The 13833-nt window shown below is 52.6% G+C and overlaps 6 protein-coding genes across 6 annotated transcripts; 5 read left to right on the forward strand and 1 right to left on the reverse strand.

The window, feature by feature from the left end:
• Window positions 1-161: 161 nt before the first annotated feature.
• Window positions 162-2037, forward strand: N7498_007220 (FAD-binding oxidoreductase; the record flags this gene model as incomplete). The annotated part of the gene is made up of 4 exons (XM_058454282.1): window positions 162-485; window positions 539-1592; window positions 1640-1821; window positions 1885-2037. The coding sequence occupies 4 exons, from the start codon at window positions 162-164 to the stop codon at window positions 2035-2037; spliced, it is 1713 nt and encodes a 570-aa protein (XP_058306531.1).
• A 498-nt stretch (window positions 2038-2535) lies between these two features.
• N7498_007221 (phosphoglycerate dehydrogenase) lies at window positions 2536-3471 on the reverse strand (the record flags this gene model as incomplete). The annotated part of the gene is made up of 1 exon (XM_058454283.1): window positions 2536-3471. The coding sequence occupies one exon, from the start codon at window positions 3469-3471 to the stop codon at window positions 2536-2538; it is 936 nt and encodes a 311-aa protein (XP_058306532.1).
• An 848-nt stretch (window positions 3472-4319) lies between these two features.
• N7498_007222 (uncharacterized protein) lies at window positions 4320-4880 on the forward strand (the record flags this gene model as incomplete). The annotated part of the gene is made up of 2 exons (XM_058454284.1): window positions 4320-4355; window positions 4431-4880. 2 exons carry the CDS (start codon window positions 4320-4322, stop codon window positions 4878-4880), a joined length of 486 nt encoding a protein of 161 aa, XP_058306533.1.
• A 561-nt stretch (window positions 4881-5441) lies between these two features.
• N7498_007223 (aspartate-semialdehyde dehydrogenase family protein) lies at window positions 5442-6670 on the forward strand (the record flags this gene model as incomplete). Its single annotated transcript, XM_058454285.1, has 3 exons — window positions 5442-5472; window positions 5552-5809; window positions 5862-6670. The coding sequence occupies 3 exons, from the start codon at window positions 5442-5444 to the stop codon at window positions 6668-6670; spliced, it is 1098 nt and encodes a 365-aa protein (XP_058306534.1).
• A 293-nt stretch (window positions 6671-6963) lies between these two features.
• On the forward strand, window positions 6964-8161 carry N7498_007224 (40S ribosomal protein eS4; the record flags this gene model as incomplete). Its single annotated transcript, XM_058454286.1, has 5 exons — window positions 6964-6977; window positions 7124-7261; window positions 7321-7605; window positions 7757-8051; window positions 8108-8161. 5 exons carry the CDS (start codon window positions 6964-6966, stop codon window positions 8159-8161), a joined length of 786 nt encoding a protein of 261 aa, XP_058306535.1.
• Window positions 8162-12049: 3888 nt separating this feature from the next.
• On the forward strand, window positions 12050-13660 carry N7498_007225 (Guanine-nucleotide dissociation stimulator CDC25; the record flags this gene model as incomplete). The annotated part of the gene is given in 3 exon segments (XM_058454287.1): window positions 12050-12742; window positions 12792-13287; window positions 13299-13660. 3 exon segments carry the CDS (start codon window positions 12050-12052, stop codon window positions 13658-13660), a joined length of 1551 nt encoding a protein of 516 aa, XP_058306536.1.
• Between the last annotated feature and the right edge of the window lie 173 nt (window positions 13661-13833).

Genomic DNA, 13833 nt, shown 5'->3' on the forward strand with positions numbered 1-13833 from the left:
CGGCCGAGTTCCGAAGCGGGGAAAAGACAGGACTACTTCATCGAAGCTGCCCAAGTCGTGAGCATTGGATTTGTTTTCCCCTCGAACTCCCCGGATCGGGATTTAATAGAATGCACTCATTTCTCTGATACCCTCTCCGTTGTCGGTTAAACTTCTTCATGATGCGAGCTCCATTCAAACTTCCTTGGGGCTTCTCCACTCCCCGCATTCCCCAACGCCGACCCCAAATCTCACAACCGCGAGTTGGGCGAGCTAGTGGAGCTGTCCGAGCGAATGCCACCACCGGAAAGTCTAGTACCAACAGCAGCCAGAGTCAAGATAGCTCATCAAGCTCCGATTCCAATTCCTCGCCCTTCTGGACACCCACCAAGACCTTGCTCGTCTCCGCATTCGCTGCGGGGTTGGGCTATGGTTACGCGACGTACAACCAGAGCCTGCAAGCAACCAAGAAAGTGCAGTATGGCTCAATGAAAGACTTCGAGAAGGTATAGCCCCTTTAAAACCGGCCGCTGTCTACACACAAAACTGACAATGGCAGGCCATCGCCGAATTGAGAGCCAAATTCGGCGAAGACGCAATCTCCACCGACGAAGATAATCTCCAGCTGCACGGATACTCAGAATGGTCAAGTCTCAACGCAGACCGCCTTCCCGTCGCTGTCGCGTATCCCACGTCCACTGAACAAGTTTCCGAAATCGCAAAGGTCTGCCACAAGTACCGCATGCCCATGATCCCTTACTCCGGCGGGTCAAGTCTGGAAGCCAACTTCTCCGCGCCATACGGCGGTATGACCATCGACTTTGCATTCATGAACAAGGTCTTGGAGGTTCACGAGGATGACATGGACGTCGTGGTACAGCCATCGATCGGATGGATGGACCTTAACGACCAGATTAAGAAGACCGGCCTGTTCTTCCCCGTGGATCCCGGTCCGTCGGCCATGATTGGCGGTATGGTTGGCACAAACTGCAGTGGTACGAATGCCGTCCGGTACGGTACGATGAAGGACTGGGTAATTAACCTCACAGTGGTCCTGGCTGATGGCCGGGTTATTAAGACTCGCAGACGCCCGCGCAAGACATCTGCTGGGTACAATTTGACTGGCATGTTCGTCGGATCTGAGGGAACTTTGGGGATTGTCACCGAAGCTACCCTCAAACTGACTGGTATCCCTGAAGACACGCGCGTCGGCGTGGTTGCGTTCCCGAGTATACGTGATGCAGCGGCGACTGCGATGCAGTTGATCAAGAGAGGTATTCCTGTGCAATGTATGGAAATTATGGACGATGTTCAAATGGACGTTATCAACCGAGCTGGTGGCACTGGCCGGACGTGGGCTGTGTCTCCGCATCTGTTCTTCAAGTTCTCTGGCACGAAGGCCGGGGTCGCAGATAGTGTCAATTTGACGACAAAGCTCGCGCAGGGTAATAAAGCGGATGCCTTCGAATTTGCCAAGACCGAGCAGGAGGCTCATGACTTGTGGTCTGCGAGAAAGCAGTCTCTGTGGAGTATGATGGCTCTGCGCAAGGAAGGGTCTGAGGTGTGGTCGACTGACGTTGCTGTTCCCATCTCTCGATTGCCCGATATTATCGGTTTGTCCCCCATAAGTCACCACTGTCGCATTCGCTAACTATCTCAGAAAAAACCAAGGAAGACTTGGAGAGTCTCGGAATGTTCGCCAGCATCCTTGGACACATCGGCGATGGTAACTTCCACACAAGTATCATGTACGACCGCAAAGATCCGGAGGAGCGTGCACGTGTGGAGAAGGTAGTTTACGATATGGTTGACCGTGCTCTTGATATGGAGGGCTCATGCACGGTATGTTCAGACTTGGACCCTGTTTTAAATGCAAAAGGCGCAGTGCTAACGTAGTTTATGCAGGGTGAACACGGTGTCGGCCTAGGCAAGAAAAACTCCCTTAAGAAAGAGCTGGGTCTGGAAACCATCGATGTTATGCGTAGTGTGAAGAAGTCTCTTGATCCTCACTGGCTATTGAACCCTGGCAAAATTTTTGATTTGGATGAGGATTCCTAAACCTGGAACCTTGGAACATCTTAGCTAGATTTGGATGTACCACCATACGGACAATAATATCAAAAGTCACATGCCACAATGCATCGCTAAATGTATCTGCATAATCGTACAGGACAGCTGTTTCCTCGAAGGCTAGGCCAGCCGAGGGTCTTGGCTTAAGGTTTTCTTGTGAAGATGGGCCCAGTGGACTCGGGAAGGCACTAAACAGCGTCAAACATTTGTTCAGAGTAACAATTAAGGGCTTGAGCCCCGGAGGAAGGTTTATTGTGAGCAAGGTCACACTGCTCAAATCCTCAAAAATAATCAATGGTGGCAGGATGCTACCAACGTGCATGTCGATATCTGATTGGTGATGCACGAGATCTTTAGTTTGTAATTCACCATCATGTAGCGTTGAGGGAATATAACGTCCATTTAACTAAAGCTTAGCAGCGTTCACCATTTGCCTCTGTTGCCACTTCGTTAGCCTATCTTTCATATATACATTCTAGACGGTCTTTAAATCACATTTCTGAGGGGCTGTGACGCCAGGAATCGTCGCAGATTATCCGCAATCAACTCAGTGCATCCCTGTGGTCTGCCGCCCGCCGCATGAGGTGAGACGATCAGATTGGGCGCCTTCCAGAGGCGGCTAGACTCGGGAAGCGGCTCGGTCTTGAAGACATCGAGCGCGGCACCACCAATCTCGCCCTGCTCGAGGGCGTCCACCAAAGCGTCCTCGTCAATCGAAGTTCCCCGACCCACATTGACAACCCAGGCGTGCTTGGGAAGCAGCTTAAGCCTCTCGGCGTTCAAAGCATTATTTGTCGATTCAGAGCCGGGCAAGATCATCACGAGGGCGTCTGTTTTGGGAAGAAGTTCGGGGAGCTTGTCTTCGCTGAAGACCTCGACACCGTTGCGGACTCCAGAGCTGCGGGCCACACCTCGGACGTTGGCTCCGAGGGCCGTCAGAAGCGGGGTGAGTGTCTTTGCGATGCTGCCGAAACCCCAGACTAGCACGTTGGCGTTTTGCAATGTGGTGAAATCGTTGCGAGGGAAGGAGCCACCCAGGTGACCGGGCCATTTGCTCTGGAGCTGGTAATCGCGCATCTCGTAGAAATGCCGAGCGCTGTTTAGGAGGAGGCCGAGAGCGTGTTCGGCCACGGGGTGGTCGTGCAGACCGACGCCGGTGCAGACAACGATTCGAGAGGTGTCGAAACCAGCGTTCAAGACATCATTGGGACCGGCGGCAAGGGATTGGATCCATCGAAGGTTCTTCATGCGCTTGGCCGCATCCTTCAGGTTGTCCGCGGCATTCGCCCAGGTTACCAAGATGTCGGCGTCGATAAGCTCCTCCGGGATGGGGGCCTTCACATCATAAGGGTGAATGGAAACGGAGAAGCCCTTGAGGTTATCAACCTCAAGGGGGACTGAGGTAGGGTAGAGTAGTTTCATGGTGAAGGGTAGAAAGGTGGTTTTCAAGAACAAGTTGGATTGCGGCGGAAGAGGTCAACCCCTCCCGCTTCACCCCACGCTCCGCGCCCCATGCTTATCGTCATCGGTTAATGTCCGACGGGGAAATGAGCCGGCGGGCATTAACCCGATACTCCGAGGGGTCCCTTTATCGCCGATCAACTATTGTTGCATTGTAAATCCCAAGCCATGCTGACGGTAGATTATGTTCTCATACTATTTGAAGATCTTCAAAGACTGTCGATAGTTGGAATAAATGTCATATTGTTCCCATTCGGCCGTCTTGATATGCTGGATCCTCCCTCTAGATTTGAGGCCTCTGAGATGAACTGAAATTGCTGCTAACTTTGAGCTCAAATTTGTAGCAACTGCAAGCATGATACGGACATCATTTGTGAGATTAGGCATGCTGGTATGCCTACCCCGGATTTTTCTCCGGTAGCCGCCCCCACGCTAGTTACCAATTCATGTTTCCCGTCTTTCCCGATGACAGGAATATCAATATCAATTCGGATATAGTCCAACCACGGAAAGCATTACGCAAAATCCATTCCGCTTGGTTATCATCGATCAATATGGCTGATTAGGACGTGTCATTCAAGGTCTAGGACCTATTCACTGTGAAGGGAAAGAACGTAGTTATGACGGCCGGCGGGATTTCAGAAATATTTCTTTGAGTATAGATTGAGCGTGGATTAAGTGCTCACTAGATGCCGTGATCTCGGCAGTTGGAGCCACTGCTTTCAATGAACAGAAAGCACTCGTGGATGCGGCCATCCGCGCCGGGGTCCAGCGTTTCATTTCTTCGGAGCTCTCTGCTAACAGCCAAAATGACGCTGTACCTGGGCTACGATCGCCACATCCGGGTTGTTCGACTGGGTGAATTTCCCGAGATCATGAATTTTGAGAGTCGGCAGTTTTGACTGGTATGCCATTTACAGTGCCTTCAAAACGGCTTCTTGGAATTCGATCTTCAGAATCGCACGGCGGTGATCTGGGATGGCGGTAACAAAACTTTCACTCTGACCAACGTGAAGCAGTTCGGCCAGTCGGTGATATCCGTCCTCAAAAATCCCAGGGAGACTAACAAGCAGGACCTTTATGGCGCTTCCGAGGAGACCACCCAGAAAGAAATTGTCGCGGCTCTAGAGAAGGTGACTGGTGCTCGGTGGACTATCAATGATACCACCACGGGTGAGCAGGTTAGTGCCGCTGTCAAGAAGCTCAACGCCGGTGATTTCACCGACGCCCTCGCCCTGGTCCGGGCCACCTGTTTTAGAAACACGCCTGACCTCCGTGCAAATTATGTCAAGGAGGAGAAGCTTGCGAACGATGCGCTGGGGCAGCAGATGGAAAGTGTCGAGGATACCATCAGGCGCATTATACAGTAGCTCGCTTCAGCCATTTACAGTACTTGGGTAGAAGGTAACGGGTTCCTGGCCTTAGACATAGCATAAAGTTAGTTGATCAACCAACGAGAACAATTCGGAGGAAAGGAGCAACTCCGGTGAAAACTGGGGTCGTAAAAGTGCAACAGCCAATCAAATGGCGGGAGATTTTTCCTTTGCGCAGAAGACGCTGAGTCAGCCCAGGGTCGGCGATTGGCCGCGAGCGACATCGCTGTTGATCGCGCTTGCCACACGCCGTTTCATCTGCAACAACACCGTCAAGCGGTAAGTCGCGGTTCCTCCTCCTTTCTAGGTGACGATGAGGTGTACTTGGGTCCTGAAGTCTCCCGTCAGGAGATCGGTGAATCAATTGAGCTCCAACGCCTCTATATCCACTCGGCGGGGCACTGGATGAAGCCTTGACTCATGAGATCTCCGTGGTCCAAATTGCGATTAGATACATCATCGCAAGCACATTTTCTCTCCCGGATTTTTCATAAGCTGTCTCAACTTGGAAAAGGCTGACCTTGTTCAAGATACCCTCATTTCTCACATATAGACGAGATGGCGCCTTCATACCCCAAGAAGAAGTGCGGTAGGTCTTTGGATTAAACCCCCCCCCCCCCCCCCCCCCTCCCAAAAACGACGATGACGCACGGTCTAACCTTCATTAGGTGTGCTTGGTGCCACCGGCTCTGTCGGCCAGCGCTTCATCCTGCTGCTGTCTGACCACCCCTTCCTGGAGCTCCATGCCGTCGGTGCCTCGGAACGTTCCCTTGGTAAGAAGTACAAGGATGCCGTCCGGTGGAAGCAGTCCTCTCCCATGTCGGAGAAGCTCAGCAACCTCATTCTGCGCGAGTGCAGCGCCGAGCAGTTCAAGGACTGCGACCTTGTCTTCTCCGGACTAAACAGCGACATCGCTGGTGAGACCGGTAAGGTTCCAGGATAGTCATCTATTTGCTGCATCGTACTGATCATCTACAGAGATGGCTTTCATCAAGGCGGAGATTCCCGTCTTTTCCAACGCAAAGAACTACCGCAAGGACCCCATCGTGCCCTTGGTTGTTCCCACTGTAAACCCCCAGCACTTGGATCTCATCCCTCATCAGCGGAGGCATTTTGGCCTGAAGAAGGGCTTCCTGGTCTGCAACTCCAACTGCGCCGTCATAGGTGTTGTCATTCCTTTTGCTGCCCTTCAGGCCAAGTTCGGCCATGTCGCGGAAGTCGAGGTGTTCACCGAGCAGGCTATCTCGGGAGCTGGCTACCCCGGTGTTCCCAGCTTGGACATCGTCGACAACGTTATTCCCTTCATCAGCGGTGAGGAGGACAAGCTCGAGAACGAGGCCCAGAAGATCCTGGGTAACCTAAACGCCGATGCCACTGCCTTCGACGAGCAGACCGGTCTGAGCATCGGTGCCACCTGCACTCGTGTCGGTGTCACGGACGGTCACATGGCTTTTGTTTCCCTGCGTTTCAAGAACCGCGACCAGGTCCCCAGCGCCGAGCAGGTCGTGCAGGCCCTTCGGGAGTATCAGTCCGAGGCCCAGAAGCTCGGCTGTCCCTCTGCACCCCCGATGGCCATCAAGGTGTTCGACGAGCCAGACCGCCCGCAGCCCAGACTGGACCGCGACATCTCCGGTGGTTACACCGTGAGTGTTGGACGTGTTCGAGAGGGCGCAAAGGGCGGCCACTTCGACATCCGTTTCGCTGCTCTCTCGCACAACACCGTCATTGGTGCCGCCGGATCATCCATCCTCAACGCCGAGGTGGCGGTCATCAAGGGCTACATCTAGATGTAGATACGAAAAGTCGAATTTCTCAGCGATGTCACATATTACATTTCCTTTTCTAAATTCGCAGACTCATGAATAGAAATGTTGATGCCTAAGGTGTAATAATTGCCTAAACGGGGCAGCCCTAGTGGTGACTAAGCCAAAAGTCAGGTACTCCGGTTCTGGACTAGCGTGATAGGGCACAACCCACAAGCACCGAGCTAAGCGAAATTCCCTTGATTATCAGCGCTGCTCGTTCCTTCTCATCGCGATTCTTCGACAACCAACCCCGGGAACAGGTCGACAATTTCAAAATGGCTCGCGGACCGTAAGTATCCTACAGTCTCCCAATCATTCGCAAACGACGATCTGGACTCGCTGTCCATTGTCCTCGAGCCCAGCTCGTCGTTTTCCACGAGTGTGGAAAATTTCGCATCTTGAAGAATCTCATCACTAACCACCATGTCTTTACAGTAAGAAGCACCAGAAGCGCCTTAGCGCGCCCTCGCACTGGCTGCTGGACAAAATGTCCGGCACCTATGCCCCCAAGGCCTCCCCCGGTCCTCACAAGCTCCGGGACTGCCTGCCCCTGATTGTCTTCATCCGTAACCGGTACGATTCGAGACGCCTTCCTCCGCGCATGAACAATTCGAAACTGACTGGTTCCATAGTCTCAAGTACGCCCTGAACGGTCGCGAGGTCAAGGCCATCATGATGCAGCGTCTGGTCAAGGTTGACGGCAAGGTCCGCACCGACACCACCTACCCCGCTGGCTTCATGGACGTCATCTCTCTCGAGAAGACTGGCGAGCACTTCCGTCTCATCTACGACACCAAGGGCCGCTTCACCGTCCACCGTATCCAGGCTGAGGAGGCCGAGTTCAAGCTGTGCAAGGTCAAGCGTGTTCAGCTCGGCAAGGGCGGGATCCCATTCTTGGTTACGCACGATGCGCGAACGTGAGTGCAAACTCCGAAAGTTCCGTGTCATTCAGTCGTTGGACCATGATTTGGTTGATCGGCGGAGGACCTGGAATTTTTACTCTGTTTCGATTGGAAACAGTAAGCCCCAGCCATTCAGAACAAGGTTTTGCTAACTTGAGCTCTACAGCATCCGTTACCCCGACCCCGCCATCAAGGTCAACGACACCGTCAAGGTTGAAATCGCCACTGGCAAGATCGTTGACTTCGTCAAGTTCGACTCCGGTGTTGTCATCATGGCTACCGGTGGTCGTAACATGGGTCGTGTTGGTGTTATCACTCACCGTGAGCGCCACGATGGTGGTTTCAACATCGTCCACGTCAAGGACGCCATTGACAACACCTTCGCCACCCGCGAGTCCAACGTCTTCATCATTGGCCAGGAGAAGCCCTGGATCTCCCTGCCCAAGGGCAAGGGTGTCAAGGTATGTTGATATCATCATTCCACGTTTATCACAATTCCAACTAACATATCTTCTAGCTTTCCATTGCCGAGGAGCGTGACCGCCGCCGTGCTCACGCTATTGCCAACTAAATGTCTTCGGACATTGGCAATTAGCATGCACGCCATCTCCGTCCGGGGATGAATCAAAAAATTAACCAAAACAGTAGCTGGGAAACGGCGTCTTGTCTTGCTTTATGGGCTTGGATGATGCTCGTTCCGTAGATTCGAACCATAGCAAACAAAACTTGGGCGGGCTCACCGTCTCGTTTTCGAGTGATATGATGATACCTATTTTACGTTATTTCCTTCAATGATTAAATGATCGTACTCTCTACTTGGGTCCCTGTCTCTTCGCCGTGTTGTCTTGTGTCTACCCGTTCTACGCTACCTTGCCGAACTGCCCGTGACCAGATTCCGGTTTGATGGATATATTCTCGCCAGTTTCAGCTCGCAAATCCCACCCGTCACGGCAAAAAGTCTACATGCAAGTGCCGTGGATCGTCTTGGACTTATCCTTAACAAGAAATTGACCAAGTTCCTCCTAGGCCCTGGGGTCCACGGGTAGTAGCTCCCGACCTTCCCCTGCAGGCAAAGGTCATTCGACAATCTATGTACCTAGGTACTTCCGAGGATTGGTTAATCAATCTGGCTTATGACATATGGATGATTCAAGGCCTTTGCTTGGAATACAAGCAGGATTTATCGCTCTAGGTACGGCCCGTCAAGGCATGAAACATCCGTGTTCACTTTCCGGATGAAAGTCCAGTCTATTGACACCCCTTAGAATTGTAAATACCGATCATAACTTTGGAATTCCATTCAAGTCCACGATACACGGGGTACGCGGGGGACGCGGAAAACAGTTCTACCCCCGTAGTAACTGGCACCTGGGTATCGAGTGCATCGGCCGGATTGGAATATGTATATTGTTGACTTGGTAACCAATCGTAATAAGATATCCCCAGGTCACTGACCTCACAGTGCACCGCATATCCCCACAACTGAAATCGCTGCATGTACATATACCCGAGATGATCCTTCGATTACCGCTGCGAGGGCGTTATGATACAAGGTCTCCTGGACTAGACAGCCTCAAGGCTAATTTCCTTCAAACAGCCGGGTGTTCACTAATGCGATGCAACCGCCGTAAAGTTTCACCGGTGGGGATAGCCAAGCTGTACAATGCGGCACCTCCGTCTGCCCTGCCTGATAGGCAAGGAAGAACCCCAGGATAGGAGAAGGCCTCCGTCATCGCAGGTGAACCAATACCGGGCCTCCTGCGGCCTATGTACCATAAGATCCACTCGCAAACACTATTTACATGAAAAGGCAAGGTTCCTGGTCACCAATGGGCGCATAGCTCGCACAGATCGATCGCGTCCGATCAGCGTATCAGAGCCGACCGCGAGACCAGAAGCGCTGATCTGCACAGCACTCCAGCTTAATGGAGCATCCCTGAGCATGGGATTGTGGATGTGGGACAAGGCACGGCCCAAACCGCGCCCCCTTGTCCCAATACCTTGTCCCAGCGCCTCGTCCCAGCACGAGTCTATTGTTTTCCGCCTGGGGTGGCCTATGATCGCGCACGACCTCGGGGTGGGGAATCTGACGTATCGCATTTAGCGGCGCGGGCCTTGGCCGCTCCACAGGGAGAGGGTTTCGGGGACCCAGCGCCGCGAACCCGAAATATGCACGACAACATAGCGCCGTGGATTCCTGGCTTATCATGCAACCGAGGGCTCGTTGGGCGAGTGTCTCATTTGTTGCACATTTTTGAGTGGCTGGCGGTGCAGAAACTATGTCGTTCTCTGGCATTTGATTAATTCGTGTATGCTACTGGGGCAACTAGGGAAACTAGTGGCCCTTCCTACTGTACGGCGGTGCTCGGTCCCCTCGCCTGCAAGACGATCCCTGGCCTTTGGCATTGGCATGGGGCTTCCCATGCACTCGGGAACCCCGACCAACCACTGACGAGTGCGCATCGGTGATATCAAAGATGAGGTGGGTCATGAGGATGTTGCTAACAATAGTCAGGGGGATTGGAAGGACCGTTGGCTGGGAGCCTCGGGGGGGAGAAAGAAAACGAGTGGGGTCTAGAACGTCCTTGGACGAAGCCCGGAAATGACGGTGTTGCCCCTCCTGCTATGAATTGCACACCGAAAATGCGCCTTCGAGTACGTTCAGAGTCGAATTTATCTAAACGTTGATTATCAGCGTGTCAAGGTAACTGCCATGCTCTCCAGATCCACTGCAAGCTCTGGAACATGTGGATCTCTACCGAGATCCGTTCCCAGTGCCCTGGCCCTGGGTTCCTGTAGCCGCGACCATCGAATTCCTCAGCCCTCAACTCTCACGTGGCGCACAGAGTTCAATGACATTTCTCAAGTATGAGGTAATAACGAGATACAACCCCCCCCCCCCCTGCATCAGGGGCACTTCCCTAAGGGCTATTCTGAACTCGTTCACCGGGCAGGGCGCCTCCTCCGCACGCTGGAATGGACTCTCCTAGGTTTGATGTGATGGCAGTAGTTCATCGACTGTAGCGGTGAGTGAGTCGATAGTCTGTTGGCAGACATCGTGACGATAGTGATGATCGCAAATAACCCCCTACTCAGCCTTGTATTCTAGGCATGCTTCGTATAGTGTCCACTCACCATCGAAGCGCCCTGTAGATCCGAGGTCATGGCACCAACTTTAAGACACCTGATTGCTCATTTTTCCGATTTCCCGGCGGTGTGAAGCTCATTGCGCTGGTTTTTGTTATGTCCCCCAGACCGCAACAATCAATGCTTCGACGATCCATTACCGACGGAAAACAGTCGGGGTACAGTGGGCTGATCGGAGCCTGGCGAATGATCACGGCCCAATGAAACCGTCCACCAGATTAGAGGGATAGAAAAAGGCAAAAAAAAAAAAAAAGAAAAAAAAAAACGCTAAGAAATGATGACGGGCGGAGAAGGTGTCCACCTCTTAACGCAATCAGTTTACCCGAGTAAATTGGAATTCCATCGTGATCGTCGACGGAAGCCCCTCGCTACGGTTTAGTGTCCTTGGCCCGGTGCCCACCCGGGGTCTGCATACGAAATCCTGAGAAAGGATTGGCCCTGAGTGGGAGTGAAAGAAATGATACCCAATCCCTAGATAGGAAAAGATAGTTGATGCGTAGTTCCTTGAATCATACGTCGCATGCCTGGCCACATACTAGGTTTCGGGCTTGACCGTTCATTGTGTAGCATTGGATACCCGATCAGAATTGTTCCAGAAGGACCTGGGGCGGTCCGCTTCCTAACCGCTTGACCCGTGGACCGGGTAGAGCTTCTGCAGAGAAGCAGAAAAGGCTGTCGTATTGGCAACTCGACCGCCCCCACGGGTGCCCGGCATAGATGCGAATCGAACGGCAACTCGATTCACTAACCGGCAGTGTACTAGAACTCGCAGTAGTAGCATAGAGCAGCAGCAGAGCATACAGCATACATACATCGGACCATTCTTTGCGGTGGAGACCCTCCCCGGCTGATCCGGGGCCAGTTCGAGCCATTACGCATACTGTACGTGGTGACTGTCAATCATTGCCCCATTCTCCCCGAGTCTTCCTGGCAGTCGGGTCTCCCAGTGGCCTGGAAACTAGGACCCCCCTCCCCGTTTTCAACCCATCTGTTTCTTCCCCCTCGTGATGTGTCGAACGTGGCGGAACGGCAGGGATAACGCTTAAAACCAATCGCTCTCGCCCCTTCCGAATATCCCCAAGACCCTCATTACTATTCTTCCCCTGCTTATCCTTGTCCCCTATTGTAACGTTTTCGTTTGGTTATTTACAAGCCACCGCACCTAGAACGCCGCCGACCTATAATATTTTCTTTACTTTTTTTCTTCCATTCCTGTTTCCTTCTTCGCAAGCGCAAGCACATGAGGTTCGACTGGCATTTCGCCCAATGTGTTTGCTGTTAAATGACAGGGTGGTGAAGTTGATTCGCATAAATGCAGTCCGTCGGCACTGAAGAGTCGGTCTTCGACCTCCCCAAGGAGAGATCGTATACGGGGGGCAAGACCCCGCTAGCTGAGATGTCGCAAAACTTACCTGGACGACCCCCGCCAGAATCGACTCTGTCGTACCAGTCTCTATTCCATCCCGGCGCGGAGTTTCCTCGCTTCGTCGTGACCTATCGCTGGTGGGAAGATGAGGCCACTACCGTGCTGTGGGCATTCAAAATATCGGAGATCCGCCAGGTTATTCGCTATGGACTATTTCGCGACGAGAACTATCCACGCAGTTCGTTGTTGAGTCGGAATGCGGACGCCATTGATGCCTTCCTCGTTGCGCTCTCCGAGCCGCATGAACACCAAGTTCTTGCGAATCTATCTCACATGCAGAGGGTCGAGGAGATTTTGCGGCGGTCAAGTATCCCGCCTTTCCAGTCGATCCCATGGGGCTGGTTCCCTCTGCCTCCAGGGCATTCCCTGGACGCTCGACGTATCGCAGCAGCAATCGAGGCAGAGAGTCAGTTCCAATTCAGCAGGATTGCCTTTGAGGAAATTGTGCGTGCTTCTCTTGGATATAACGCTGTCTCAGTCGAGTGGTTCCTGCTGCAACATACCGATCTCTACATACATCTTTTGGGTCACCTGCAGGCCTATCCTGAAGAGATTCCTCTTTATATAGACGTGGAAAAGGTACGTCTGTCTCTGTTCTGCTTGAGACGGCTGTTCTAATACCCGGTAGCATTTGCGGAGTCGAAGCCCATTCGCTCATCGAGCCCTGGTACATTGCATGCTCATCGTTCGACCAGAGGCTGCCCACGACATGCCACAATCTACTAGTCCCGGATTCGAGTTCATTGCCGGCCCGATTCAACGCTTATTCAAAGATCAGCCGCCAAGTTTGACGACCATCCTGAGGATCTTTAGTGTTCTGGCAATCCGGTTCCGAAAACAATACATCCAAACTTCCAAAATCAACTGGCAGGCGCCATTCGACACCGAAATTTTATTCTTGGAGGATTGTCTCAACGCGACATCCCCTATGGATCTGGCCCGTACTCTGACAGGCACGGACGAGATGGACTTTTCCAGCCTGTCGATGCAAAGCATCATGGCAGATGACGTCGTGGTCAAGAGACTACTTGGCAACTGGCACTCTCTCAGTGTTGCCGTTTGGGAATGCTGCTCATCGATCCCCGATATTATGATCCCGTATCTACGCGAATGCGCACAGGCAAGTTTCAGATAGTCTACATTTTGAGCACATCAATCTCTAATCGGTGGAGCCTGCAGATTCTCTTCATCAAATGTAATTACCACTCTCTGACAGCTATATTACATGGAATGCACCGATATAGAATTTCCACCGCCCAATCTCGCGGGCTCAGCAGTAACGTCGGAGGAATGGTCGTTCTCGACCCTATCCTTCCACCCGAAGCCAACTTTCTCACCAACTCTACCCAGAACTATGCTGCCTATCGCCAACACTACCGCAAGTACCCGGGAATTCCGTTTCTGCTTCCACACCTTCGAGACCATCAGCAGCATGGCGAAACCGCCCTCCAGCCGCTGATCCAATACCTGCAGAACTCACACATGGCCAAAGCGTGATGGTCGACGAGCTCACGCCGATTTCGGCGAGAGAATGAAGTCAGATTGGCGCGTGGCGTGTGTGGCTGCAAATGATCATGCCATTTGGCAGTTGGGACTGTTTCGGAAGCTCCTTGTTTGTTTCTTAGGGAAAGGGGGGAGTTGCAGTAGTACCTTGTTTGATTAGTGGATCT

Source organism: Penicillium cinerascens (genome assembly GCF_028974065.1).
Source record: "Penicillium cinerascens strain IBT 15544 chromosome Unknown contig_9_segment0_segment0, whole genome shotgun sequence".
Classification (NCBI taxonomy): domain Eukaryota; kingdom Fungi; phylum Ascomycota; class Eurotiomycetes; order Eurotiales; family Aspergillaceae; genus Penicillium; species Penicillium cinerascens.